This window comes from Oncorhynchus tshawytscha, linkage group LG21 (genome assembly GCF_018296145.1).
Source record: "Oncorhynchus tshawytscha isolate Ot180627B linkage group LG21, Otsh_v2.0, whole genome shotgun sequence".
NCBI lineage: Eukaryota > Metazoa > Chordata > Actinopteri > Salmoniformes > Salmonidae > Oncorhynchus > Oncorhynchus tshawytscha.
Genome location: NC_056449.1, coordinates 34,858,670 through 34,873,240, shown reverse-complemented (window position 1 = coordinate 34,873,240; position 14,571 = coordinate 34,858,670). Strand labels below are relative to the sequence as shown.

Genomic DNA, 14,571 nt, shown 5'->3' with positions numbered 1-14,571 from the left:
TGCACTACTTTTGACCAGGACCCATAGGGAATAGGGTGCACTACTTCTGACCAGGGTCCATAGGGTAGTGCACTACTTCTGACCAGGGTCCTCTTTTCTCACAACCATTTTGTGTTGGATTTTGAACATCGGCAAAACGAGTTGTGTCCTAAATCAGACTTGCACTACTTGATGATTTTGACAGATATTAGCAATAAACATGATGAGAATCACAGTAGTATGTTCATCTCCTATTGTGCTGTTTCTGGTTCTGAATACCTAAATACCAGGCATTGTTCTGAATCAAAAGGGGGCATGGCAGGGGGCGTGGTAATAGGTGTGGTCAGGCATGGGGCGTGGTAGGGGTTGACAGGGAGCGTGATAATGGGTGTGGTCAGCCCATTGCATGCCAGAAATGTTGAGATCATTTTAGAGGCCCCGTCTTTGCGATATGTAGACATGACTAGTTCTGTCAAGAGATCAGAAGGACTGAAAGGAATTAAATAATTGAGTGTTTTTTTTCTGAAATTGGATGAAAATGTGTTTAATAACAACACAGCTTCAGTAATGTCTGAGGGAAGAATGCCTGGGGATGTGGGAAATGGGTGATCAGCAGTACCTCTTAGTTCCCCCTCTCATCATATGTCTGCTGGGAAGTGGGCTGCCTACACCATGCGTCACCAAAGAATCCACTTCTCTAAATTGAAAACATATATCATTTTCTGTCACTTATTTCTGCAGAGAAAATAAAAACCCAGATGTAAACCACAAGAGGTTAGTTTGAGTCAGTAGAAGTAAAGAACAAGCTATTTAAGACCTCAGGTTACCAGGCTCAGATCCGGAGAAATCTAGTGGCTACATTGACTGTTTGTTTTAGCGAATGGGGCTGGACTCAGAACATGTTCTGACACACTAGTTCTACCATGGACTCGAGTGTTTGCAGAATACTGATGAAAACTCAGACGTGTTTGTCAATCTCGTCATTGCATCCATCCAGACTCTGAAACTCTGGCTGCCTGTATCAGTCTGTGGGTGGGTGGGCTCTCCATCAGAAATAACAGACCTCATAATGACCATGCTGTATTCACAAATGCATGTATGGCTTGTGATATAGAGATTATAACTGAATAGCCTGTATCATGACTGACTGGCCTGTATCATGACTGACTGGCCTGTATCATGACTGACTGGCCTGTATCATGACTGACTGGCCTGTATCATGACTGACTGGCCTGTATCATGATTGACTAACCTGTGTCATGATTGACTAACCTGTATCATGACTGACTGGCCTGTATCATGATTGACAAGCCCGTATCATGATTGGCTAGCACGTATCATGATTGACTAGCCTGTATCATGATTGGCTAGCACGTATCATGATTGACTAGCCTGTATCATGATTGACTAGCTCTGGGGTGATGTTTCCCCTAGCAACAGATTTAATACGAGCCTCCTCCAAACCTAACCTTAACTATTAGTGGGGGAAATGCTAAACTGACCCAAAATCAGCATATAGGGGAAACTTCATCCTACACCCCATGACACAGCTCAGTCAACACTGGTTGGCTCACCTTTGTATTGATCTCTCCTACAGGTGGTCTCTCTGGGGAAGAACACCCGTGGATACCACTACATCCTGTCTAACTTGGTGAGTCAACATACAGTACCAGTCAAAAGTTTGGACACACCTACTCATTCAAGGGTTTTTATTTATTTTTTACCATTTTCTGCATTCTACATCAAAACAATGAAATTACACATATGGAATCATGTGGTAACCAAAAAAGTGTTAATCAAATCAAAATATATTTTAGAATTCTTCTTCTTCGAAGTAATCACCCTTTGCCTTGATGACAGCTTTGAACACTTGGCATTCTCTCAACCTGCTTCATGAGGAATGTTTTTCCAACAGTCTTGAAGGAGTTCCCATATATGCTGAGCAGGAGTTCCCACACATGCTGCTTTTCCTTCACTCTGCGGTCCGACTCATCCCAAAACATCTCAATTGGGTTGAGGTCGGGTGATTGTGGAGGCCAAGTCATCTGATGCAGCCCTACATCACTCTCCGTCTTGGTCAAATAGCCCTTACACAGCCTGGAGGTGTGTTGGGTCATTGTCCTGTAGAAAAACAAATGATAGTTCCACTAAGCCCAAACCAGATGGGATGGCATATCACTGCAGAATGCTATGTAACTTTAATTAACTTATCCTTGGCTGCAGAGGTAACTCTAATTAACTTATCATTGGCAGCAGAGGTAACTCTAATTAACTTATCCTTGGCAGCAGATGTAACTTTAATTAACTTATCCTTGGCTGCAGAGGTAACTCTAATTAACTTTTCCTTGGCAGCAGAGGTAACTCTGGGTATTCCTTTCCTGTGGCGGTCCTCATGAGAGCCAGTTTCATCATAGCTCTTGATGGTTTTTGCAACTGCACTTGAAGAAACTTTCAAAGTTCTTGAAATGTTCCTGATTGACTGACCTTCATGTCTTAAAGTAATGATGGACTGTCGTTTCTCTTTGCTTATTTGAGCTGTTCTTGCCATAATTTGGACTTGATCTTTCACCAAATAGGGCTCTTCTGTGTACCACCCCTATCTTGTCACAACACAACTGGTTGGCTCAAATGGATTAAGAAGAAAATAAATTCCACAAATTAACTTTTAAAAATGCATTCCAGTTGACTACCTCATGAAGCTGGTTGAGAGAGTGCCAAGAGTGTTCAAAGCTGTCATCAAGGCAAAGGGTGGCTACTTTGAAGAATCTAAAATCTAAAATATATTTTGATTTGTTTAACACTTTTCTGGTTACGACATGATTCCATATGTTATTTCATAGTTTTGATGTCTCATTATTATTCTACAGTGTAGAAAATAGTAAAAATAAAGAAAACCCTTGAATGAAAAGGTGTGTCCAAACTTTTGACTGGTACTGTAAACAGTTAATTGGAAGTTTACATACACCTTAGCCAAATACATTTAATAAACTCAGTTTTTCACACTTTCTGACATTTAACCCTAGTAAAAGTGCTCACCACTTTATTTTAAGAATGTGAAATGTCAGAATAGTAGTCGAGAGAATTATTTATTTCAGCTTTTATTTCTTTCATCACAATCCCAGTGGGTCAGAAGTTTACATACACTCAATTAGTATATTTGGTAGCATTGCCTTTAAATTTTTTTAAACTTGGGACAAGCTTTTTCAGGTAGACTTGCACAAGCTTCCCACAATAAGTTGGGTGAAATTTGGCCCGTTCCTACTGACAGAGTGTCACGGTCGTGAGGAAAGATGGACCAAGGCGCAGCGTGATTTGAGTTCCACATATTTATTTAGAGTGAAACTTCTCAACAAAACAATAAACAAACACAGACCGTGAACAAACAGAGCGCACATCAGCACTCAACAAAACAATATCCCACAAAGCAGGTGGGAGAAAGGGCTTCCTAAATATGATCCCTTAATTAGAGGCAACGATTACCAGCTGCCTCTAATTGGGAACCATGCCAACCAGCAACATAGAAAATAAATGACTATAACACCTCCCTAGTCACGCTCTGACCTAAACACCAAAGAGAACCGAGGGCTCTCTATGGTCAGGGCCTGACACATAGCTGGTGTAACTGAGTCAGGTTTATAAGCCTCCTTGCTCGCACATGCTTTTTCAGTTCTGCCCACAAATTTGCTATAGGATTGAGGTCAGGGCTTTGTGATGACCACTCCAATACCTTGACTTTGTTGTCCTTTAAGCCACTTTGCCACAACTTTGGAAGTATGCTTGGGGTCAATGTCCATTTGGAAGACCCAAGATTTAACTTCCTGACTGATGTCTTGAGATGTTGCTTCAATATAGCCACAACATTTTCCTCCCTCATGATGCCATCTATTTTGTGAAGTACACCAGTCCCTCCTGCAGCAAAGCACCCCCACAACATGATGCTGCCACCCCCGTGCTTCACAGTTGGGATGGTGTTCTTCAGCTTGCAAGCCTCCCCTTTTTCCTACAAACATAACAATGGTCATTATGGCCAAACAATTCTATTTTTGTTTCATCAAACCAGAGGACATTTGTCCAAACAGTACGATCTTTGTCCCCATGTGCAGTTGCAAACCGTAGTCTGGCTTTATTATGGCAGTTTGGGAGCAGTGGCTTCTTCCTTGCTGAGCGGCCTTTCAGGTTACGTCGATACAGGACTCGTTTTACTGTGGATATAGATACTTTTGTACCTGTTTCCTCCAGCATCTTCACAAGGTCCTTAGCTGTTGTTCTGGGATTGATTTGCACTTTTCGCACCAAAGTACGTTCATCTCTAGGAGACAGAACGCGTCTCTTTCTTGAGCGGTATGATGGCTGCATGGTCCCATGGTGTTTATACTTGCATACTATTGTTTGCACAGATGAATGTGGTATGTTCAGGCATTTGGAAATTTCTCCCAATGATGCACCAGACTTGTGGAGGTCTTGGCTGATTTCTTTTGATTTTTCCAGGATGTCAAGCAAAGAAGCACTGGGTTTGAAGGTAGGCCTTGAAATACATCCACAGGTACATCTCCAATTGACTCAAATGATGTCAATTAGCCTATCAGAAGCTGCTAAAGCCATGACATCATTTTCTGGAATTGTCCACGCTGTTCAAAGGCACAGTCAACTTGGGGTATGTAAACTTCTGACCCACTGGAATTGTGATACATTGAATTATAAGTGAAATTATCTGTCTGTAAACAACTGTTGGAAAAATGATTTGTGTCATGCACAAAGTAGATGTCCTAACCAACTTGCCAAAACTATAGTTTGTTAACAAGAAATTTGTGGAGTGATTGAAAAACGTATTTTCATGATTCCAACCAAAGTGTATGTAAACTTCCGACTTAAACTGTGTGTGTGTATATATATATGTATATATATATATATATACACTCTGTAGTCCGACATTGTTTTTTCCTAATATTTCTATATATCTTTATTCCATTATTTTACTTTGTAGATTTGTGTGTATTGATAAATATTACTCCACTGATAGAGCTAGGAACACAAGCATTTTTCTGCCTCCTATCTCCTTGTCTCCATCTCAAAATGTATTGGAGAAGAAGGTCATAGGGGAGGGACATAGTCATTTCAAACTTAACCGTTTGGATGTAGTGTTAGATCTTCTGTCATCAGAGGGATAAAGTGGAACCTTGTAGTTTCAGGTTGACTCCTGTATTATTAAGATGAGAGCAAGGGCCCGCTCCTTTCCCCTCCCCCCCCCCCTCCCTCCCTCCCCTCCCCCTCTCCTCTCTCCTTTCCTCTCCTCTCCTCTCCTCCTCTCCTCTCCTCTCCTCTCCTCTCCTCTCCTCTCTCCCTCTCCCTCCCCTCCCATTCTCCTTTCCTCTCCTTTCCTTTCCTCCTCCACTCCCATTCCACTTTCCTCTCCTTTCCCCTCCCCTTCCATTCTCTTCTCCTTTCCTCTCCTCTCCTCTCCCCTCCCATTCTCCTCTCCTCTCCCTTCCTCTCCTCTCCCCTCCCATTCCCCTCCCTCTCCTCTCCTCTCCTCTCCCTCCTCTCCTCTCCTCTCCTCTCCTCTCCTCTCCTCTCCTCTCCTCTCCTCTCCTCTCCTCCTCTCCTCTCCTCTCCCATTCTCTTCTCATTTCCTCTCCTCTCCCCTCCCATTCTCCTCTCCCTTCCTCTCCTCTCTTCCCCTCCCCTCCCATTCCCCCTCCCTCTCCCTCCTCCCCTCTCCTTTCCCCTCCCATTCCCCTCCCCTCCCCTCCCCTCCCTCCTCCCTCTCCTCTCCTCTCCTCTCCTCTCCTCTCCCTCCCTCTCCTCTCCTCTCCTCTCCTCTCCTCTCCTCTCCTTTCCCCTCCCATTCCCCCCCTCCCCTCCCCTCCCCTCCCCTCCCCCTCCCCTCCCCTCTCCTCTCCCTCCCTCCTCTCCTCTCCTCTCCTCTCCTCTCCTCTCCTCTCCTCTCCTCTCCCTCCTCTCCTCTCCTCTCCTCCCCCCCTCCCATTCTCCTTTCCTCTCCTTTCCCCTCCCCTCCCATTCTCCTCTCCTTTCCTTTCTCCTCCCCTCCCATTCTACTCTCCTCTCCTTTCCCCTCCCCTCCCATTCTCTTCTCCTTTCCTCTCCCTCTCCCCTCCCATTCTCCTCTCCTCTCCCTTCATCTCCTCTCCCCTCCCATTCTCCTCTCCTCTCTCCTCTCCTCTCCTCTCCTCTCCTCTCTCCCTCTCTCCCTCTCCTCTCCTCTCCTCTCCTCTCCTCTCCTCCTCCTCTCCTCTCCCCTCTCCTCTCTCCTTTCCTCTCCTCTCCCTTCCCTCCCTCTCCTCTCCTCCCTCCTCCTCCTCTCCCTCCTCCCCTCTCCTCTCCTCTCCTCTCCCCTCTCCTCTCCTCTCCTCTCCTCTCCTCTCCTCTCCTCTCCTCTCCTCTCCTCTCCTCTCCTCTCCTCTCCCTCCCATTCTCCCTCCTCCTCTCTCCTCTCCTCTCCTCTCCTGTCCTGTTGTTCTCTCTCCACTGTGTCCCTGACTTTAAAAGTCCCCATTATGCACAAGTCACGGACACATGCCCTTGTACTCCATAACATGACGCTGTACTCTGAAACTAGCAATTTGACCATGAAAAGAAAGCTCACTCTGACATGACTCCAGGAGGCACCGTGTAATTTGACGGCAGTTGGAGCCGCTGGCTTGTCAGAATACATTACAATACGTTTGATTCTCTAGGAGGACGGACTAAGCCATCAACCACAGGAAAAGGTGTTGTTGTACCATATCTTAATTCCATTGCGCAGTACTGTATGTAGAAGAGACACTGTTCAAAGAAACATAGACCTCCATTTTATTATGGCTGAAAATAAAATGTTATTCCTTTCTGTGACTATTGACTACCTTGTAGGGTTGAATACTCTTCACTGAGTTACATTGAGTAGCTAGATTTATGACATCCTTCCCCGTGCAACATTCAGGGTGGTTTTCATATCATATCATATCCCAAAACACAATTTCAAGGTGATTCCTTTAAAATTGTATTGGAAACGTTATGCTTTTGGACCCTGAATTCCCTCTGTTTCTCTCTCTCTCTCTCTCTCTCTCTCTCTCTCTCTCTCTCTATGTCTCTCTCTCTATGTCTCTCTCTCTCTCTCTCTCTCTCTCTCTCTCTATCTGACTCTCTGTCTCTCTCTGTCTCTCTCTCTATCTCTCTCTGCCTCTCTCTCTCTCTATCTCTCTCTCTCTCTGCCTCTCTCTCTCTCTGTTTCACTCTCTGTCTCTCTCCCTCTCTCTATCTCTCTCGCTTTCTCTCTCTCTCTCTCTGTCTCTTGCCCTCTGTTTCTCTCCCTGTCTCTCTCCCTCCATCCTTCTCTCCCTGTCTCCGTCCATGCCTCCCTCCTCTCTCTCTGATGTCAGGGTTTCTCCAATGTGAGCTTGGACAAGGTCTTCCTAGGCGGGGCCAACATATCAGGCTTCCAGATAGTGAGCCCTGAGAACCCCATCGTTCAGCAGTTCCTACAGCGCTGGGAGAGACTGGATGAAAGGGAATTCCCAGAGGCCAAGAACACCCCGCTCAAGGTACCTACTGCAGACTACAGAACAGCAGCCAAGCCTTTCATGATGTACTGTTATGTATGCACAACAGAATGAATCCATCTCTTCTTTTGGATAGAGAGCTCTCCCTCTTGTCCTTCTCCTCTCAGCCTCTGTCACTCTCCCATTCTCTTGCTTCTCACATTCCTTTTTCACTTTTGTTTCCTCTCCTTCTCCTCTCTTCTCACTTTCGTTTCCTCTCCTTCTCCTCTCTTCTCACTTTCGTTTCCTCTCCTTCTCCTCTCTTCTCACTTTCGTTTCCTCTCCTTCTCCTCTCTTCTCACATTCGTTTCCTCTCCTTCTCCTCTCTTCTCACTTTCGTTTCCTCTCCTTCTCCTCTCTTCTCACTTTCGTTTCCTCTCCTTCTCCTCTCTTCTCACTTTCGTTTCCTCTCCTTCTCCTTCTCCTCTCTTCTCACTTTTGTTTTCTCTCCTTCTCCTCTTTTCTCACTTTCATTTCCTCTCCTTCTCCTCTCTTCTCACTTTCGTTTCCTCTCCTTCTCCTCTCTTCTCACTTTCGTTTCATCTCCTGCTCCTCTTTTCTCACTTCTTCTCCTCTCAGTATGTCACTCTCCCATTCTCTTTCTTTTTTCATTTCTCTCCTTCCCTTCCCCAACGATCAATATATTGATAGGCAGATGTGAAGCAAGGTTATAGCACAGCTTCAATGTACATCTAATTAAACAATGACCAAGGAAGAAATGGGTTTGAAATTACACTTAATTGTCCCCCACGATGAAATCGGGGAAGGAACTGTGAATCTGTCTCTGTCCGGTAGTACATTTGTACGTTAGTCACATGCAACATCACAGATAGCACTGGCCCGATTTTGTCAAAACTTGGGTGAATGATACGTTTTGCCATAGAGAACTGGTATGTACAAGAACACACTGATTGTCCCAAGGAGTGCGCTATAGTAATTCATTCAAATGTATATATCAAATCAAATTATATTTGTCAAATGTAGACAACAGGTGCAGTTAAAGATAAGATAAAAGTACAAACTGAATATGTATGTATTTGTCACATGCTTGGTAAACAACAGGAGTAGACTAACAGTGAAATGCTGACTGATGGATCCTTTTCCAACCATACAGAGAGGAAGATAAGAGGAAAATATAAATAGTGACATGAGGAATAAATACACAGTGAATAACGAATGACAATAATGAGAAGAAAATAGCATGGCTACAGACAGGAAGTAGAACATAACATGGCTACATACAGGAAGTAGAACATAACATGGCTACATACAGGAAGTAGAACATAACATGGCTACATACAGGAAGTAGAACATAACATGGCTACATACAGGAAGTAGAACATAACATGGCAATAGACAGAGGGTAGTAAATAACATGGCTACATATAGGAAGTAGAAAATAACATGGCTACATACAGGAAGTAGAACATAACATGGCTATAGACAGAGAAAATAACATGGTAGTAAATAACATGGCTATAGACAGAGTAAATAACATGGCTATAGTAAATAACATGGCTATAGACAGAGAGTAGTAAATAACATGGCTATAGACAGAGAGTAGTAAATAACATGGCTATAGACAGAGAGTAGTAAATAACATGGCTATAGACAGAGAGTAGTAAATAACATGGCTATAGACAGAGAGTAGTAAATAACATGGCTACATACAGGAAGTAGAACATAACATGGCTATATATAGGAAGTAGAAAATAACATGGCTACATACAGGAAGTAGAACATAACATGGCTATAGACAGAGAGTAGTAAATAACATGGCTATAGACAGAGAGTAGTAAATAACATGGCTATAGACAGAGAGTAGTAAATAACATGGCTATAGACAGAGAGTAGTAAATAACATGGCTACATACAGGAAGTAGAACATAACATGGCTATATATAGGAAGTAGAAAATAACATGGCTACATACAGGAAGTAGAACATAACATGGCTATAGACAGAGAGTAGTAAATAACATGGCTACATACAGGAAGTAGAACATAACATGGCTATAGACAGAGAGTAGTAAATAACATGGCTATAGACAGAGAGTAGTAAATAACATGGCGATAGACAGAGAGTAGTAAATAACATGGCTATAGACAGAGAGTAGTAAATAACATGGCTACATACAGGAAGTATAAAATAACATGGCTACATACAGGAAGTAGAACATAACATGGCTATATATAGGAAGTAGAAAATAGCATGGCTATATACAGGAAGTAGAACATAACATGGCTATATACAGGAAGAAGTAAATAACATTACAGACTGTAGGCAACTAAGGTCACAGTTATGAAAACTTAGAACACTAAAGCTTGGGTGTAGCACTGACCCACGATGCCATCCTGGTGATCTCTTGTGAACCCCCTGAACTCTCTTGTCCTCGGCAGTACACGTTAGCTCTGACCCACGATGCCATCCTGGTGATCTCTTGTGAACCCCCTGAACTCTCTTGTCCTCGGCAGTACACGTCAGCTCTGACCCACGATGCCATCCTGGTGATCGCTGAGGCGTTCCGGTACCTGCGGCGCCAACGCGTAGACGTGTCACGGCGAGGGGGAGCAGGAGACTGTCTGGCCAACCCTGCCGTGCCATGGAGCCAGGGCATCGACATCGAGAGAGCACTCAAAATGGTAAGATAGAGAGGGACAGATGGGGAGGGAGGTAGAGAGAGAGAAGGAAGGTGGTAGGCAGAGAAGGGAAAGGAGAGAGAGAAGGAAGGAAAGAGGTAGGTAGGGAGCGAGGGGAGACAGATAGATGGGGGTTGTAGTGAGAGATGGAGGTAGGTAGGGAGGAGAGAGAGAGAGATAGACGGGGGAGGTAGGGAGCGAGGGGAGACAGATAGACGGGGGAAGTAGTGAGAGTGATGGAGGTAGGTAGGGAGGAGAGAGAGAGGTAGATGGGGAAAGTAGTGAGAGAGATGGAGGTAGGTAGGGAGGAGAGAGAGAGATAGATGGGGGAAGTAGTGAGAGAGATGGAGGTAGGTAGGGAGTAAAGAGAGAGATAGACAGGGGAAGTAGTGAGTGAGATGGAGATGATAAGAGTGAGACTTATAAGATTGAGAAACTGAGACAGAGAAACGAAGAGCAAGTGCGATAGAAAGAGGGGGCAGATAGAGAGCTATATAAAGAGGGGGCAGAGGGAGAGATAGAGAAAGAGGGGGCAGAGAGAAAGATAGATATCTATATAAAGAAGGGGCAGAGGGAGAGATAGAGAAAGAGGGGGCAGAGAGAAAGATAGATATCCATATAAAAAGGGGGCAGAGGGAGAGATAGAGAAAGAGGGGGCAGAGAGAAAGATAGATATCTATATAAAGAGGGGGCAGAGGGAGAGATAGAGAACGATAAAAAGAGACTAATCTCCTCCTTCCTCTGCCTCCCAGATGTCCTCTCACAGACCTCTCACAGTGAAATTCTCTCCCCCTCAGCTCAGCTCTCTGAAATACAAAGAGACTCTCATTCTCATTACCATAAACCCACATCTTTTATTAAAGCCTATCAGTTCCATCATTTGATTAACGCCAACGATTCAACCTATGTGAATACCTGCCATTTCCTAAATCCAGCCATTTCCAAATTTGATAATAACTTGGCTTTCTGTATTACACATTGTACTGTGTGTTTTGACAATTACTTGGCTGTTTGTATTACACGTTGTTCTGTGTGCTTTGTCCCTGTGTGTTACTGTCCCGCGGTGCAGGTCCAGGTTCAGGGGATGACGGGGAACATCCAGTTTGACAGCTATGGCCGGAGGTCCAACTACACTATAGACGTCTATGAGATGAGAACAGGGGGACCCAAAAAGGTGCAGGCTCTCACTTCCATCTACAGCGCTCTCCATAACTCCCACGTCCATCTACAGCACTCTCCATAACTCTCACATCCATCTACAGCGCTCTCCATGACTCTCACATCCATCTACAGCGCTCTCCATAACTCTCACATCCATCTACAGCGCTCTCCATGACTCTCACATCCATCTACAGCGCTCTCCATAACTCCCACATCCATCTACAGCGCGCTCCATAACTCCCACGTCCATCTACAGCGCTCTCCGTAACTCCCACGTCCATCTACAGCGCTCTCCATAACTCCCACGTCCATCTACAGCGCTCTCCATAACTCCCACGTCCATCTACAGCGCTCTCCATAAATCTAACATCCATCTACAGTGCTCTCCATAACTCCCACGTCCATCTACAGCGCTCTCCATAACTCCCACGTCCATCTACAGCGCTCTCCATAACTCCCACGTCCATCTACAGCGCTCTCCATAACTCCACGTCCATCTACAGCGCTCTCCATAACTCCCACGTCCATCTACAGCGCTCTCCATAACTCCCACGTCCATTTACAGCGCTCTCCATAACTCCCACGTCCATTTACAGCGCTCTCCATAACTCCCACGTCCATTTACAGCGCTCTCCATAACTCCCACGTCCATCTACAGCGCTCTCCATAACTCCCACGTCCATCTACAGCTCTCCATGACTCCACGTCCATCTACAGCTCTCCATAACTCCCACGTCCATCTACAGCTCTCCATAACTCCCACGTCCATCTACAGCGCTCTCCATAACTCCCACGTCCATCTACAGCTCTCCATAACTCCCACGTCCATCTACAGCTCTCCATAACTCCCACGTCCATCTACACCTCTCCATAACTCCCACGTCCATCTACAGCTCTCCATAACTCCCACGTCCATCTACACCTCTCCATAACTCCCACGTCCATCTACAGCTCTCCATGACTCCACGTCCATCTACAGCTCTCCATAACTCCCACGTCCATCTACACCTCTCCATAACTCCCACGTCCATCTACAGCTCTCCATAACTCCCACGTCCATCTACAGCTCTCCATAACTCCCACGTCCATCTACAGCTCTCCATAACTCCCACGTCCATCTACAGCTCTCCATAACTCCCACGTCCATCTACACCTCTCCATAACTCCCACGTCCATCTACACCTCTCCATAACTCCCACGTCCATCTACAGCTCTCCATAACTCCCACGTCCATCTACAGCTCTCCATAACTCCCACGTCCATCTACAGCGCTCTCCATAACTCTTTACCAACACAGCTTTTAAATCTCATTTTGGAGATGAACTTCAGCCAGTCGTCAAGAGTTTAGTTCCTTATTTATTCCTGTCATTGGTTATGAATTCTGACATGACCTCTATAATTTATCCTATTCGACAGATACAGGATTTCTACACATGTCTGTAGGAGCCAGGGGTTGGATCTGAAATTATTTTCCAATCGTTTCGTTCTGAACAGAACCATTCTTTTCCATTCCACTGTTCCACCAGAAAAATAACGTTCTGAACCGGGTTCGACCCCCCCCCTAAAAAGAAACAATATATATTGTTCCTTTCTGTTCCTTTCTAAACAGTTTGCTTTGGAGCGGGTAAGGAATTTAAATCAAATCAAACTTTACTTGCCACATGCGCCGAATACAACAAGTACAGACTTTACCATGACATTCTTACTTACAAGCCTTTAACCAACAGTGCATTTCAAGAAGAAGAAAACATTTACCAAGTGGGCTAAAATAAAAAGTCATAATAAAAAGTAACACAATAAGAATAACAATATTGAGGATATATACAGGGGACACCGGTACCGAGTCAGTGTGCTGTATTGGAAGACGTTAAAGAGCAAATTGTATTTTTCCGTAACAGCATGGTTTAATCATAACCTATGCAGTAACCTATGCTTCAGAGGAGGGGCTACAGTAACCTATGCTTCAGAAGGGAGGGGCTACAGTAACCTATGCTTCAGAAGGAGGGGGGGCTACAGTAACCTATGCTTCAGAGGGGAGGGGCTACAATAACCTATGCTTCAGAAGGGAGGGGCTACAGTAACCTATGCTTCAGAAGGGAAGGGCTACAGTAACCTATGCTTCAGAAGGGAGGGGCTACAGTAACCTATGCTTCAGAGGGGAGGGGCTACAGTAACCTATGCTTCAGAAGGGAGGGGCTATAGTAACCTATGCTTCAGAGGGAGGGGCTACAGTAACCTATGCTTCAAAAGGGAGGGGCTACAGTAACCTATGCTTCAGAGGGAGGGGCTATAGTAACCTATGCTTCAGAGGGGAGGGGCTACAGTAACCTATGCTTCAAAAGGGAGGGGCTACAGTAACCTATGCTTCAGAGGGGAGGGGCTACAGTAACTTATGCTTCAGAGGGGAGGGACTACAGTAACCTATGCTTCAGAAGGGAGGGGTTACAGTAACCTATGCTTCAGAGGGGAGGGGCTACAGTAACCTATGCTTCAGAGGGGAGGGACTACAGTAACCTATGCTTCAGAGGGGAGGGGCTACAGTAACCTATGCTTCAGAGGGGAGGGGCAGGCAGACTATACACACCCACTGGTAAGGATTTCCAGCTGGCAGGCAGACGCTGGAATATGTTTCTGAGTGACAGATTGAGGGCTTTGCATAGGGGCTTTGTTGCGATTTCTGTGGGACTGGAGCAAAATGCCTGGAACCTAAAATAACATTATTAAATTCTTGCGTCGAGCCATCCCGGATCCGGGATCGTGAATACAGCCTCAAGCTCATTACCATAACGCAACGTTAACTATTCATGAAAATCGCAAATGAAATTAAATTAATATGCTAGCTCTCAAGCTTAGCCTTTTGTTAACAACACTGTCATCTCAGATTTTCAAATATGCTTCTCAACCATAACAAAACAAGCATTTGTGTAACAGCTAGCGCAGCTAGCATAGCATTTAGCGTTAGCATTAGCAGGCAACATTTTCACAAAAACCAGAAAATCATTCAAATAAAATCATTACCTTTGAAGAACTTGAGATGTTTTCAATGAGGAGACTCTCAGTTAGATAGCAAATGATCAGTTTTTCCTGAAAGATTATTTGTTTAGGAGAAATCGCTCCGTTTGGTGCGTCACGTTTAGCTACGAAAAAAACCTGTATCCAGGAGTGTAATTATCCCCGCAGCTCATTAGCATAACACAACGTTAACTATTCATGAAAATCGCAAATGAAATGAAATTAATATGCTAGCTCTCAAGCTTA

General features: G+C 44.7%; 1 protein-coding gene across 4 annotated transcripts in view; it reads left to right on the top strand.

Annotated features, from left to right (window-relative positions):
• Positions 1-14,571, top strand: part of LOC112220583 (glutamate receptor 3-like) — a 336,694-nt gene that overhangs the window by 257,128 nt on the left and 64,995 nt on the right. For all 4 annotated transcript variants that reach the window (XM_042303401.1, XM_042303400.1, XM_042303402.1 and 1 more), the window contains exons 5-8: positions 1,577-1,630; positions 7,356-7,517; positions 9,988-10,155; positions 11,222-11,326. In XM_042303401.1, the coding sequence (XP_042159335.1) occupies positions 1,577-1,630; positions 7,356-7,517; positions 9,988-10,155; positions 11,222-11,326 (489 nt within the window). The remainder of the gene's footprint in view (positions 1-1,576; positions 1,631-7,355; positions 7,518-9,987; positions 10,156-11,221; positions 11,327-14,571) is intronic.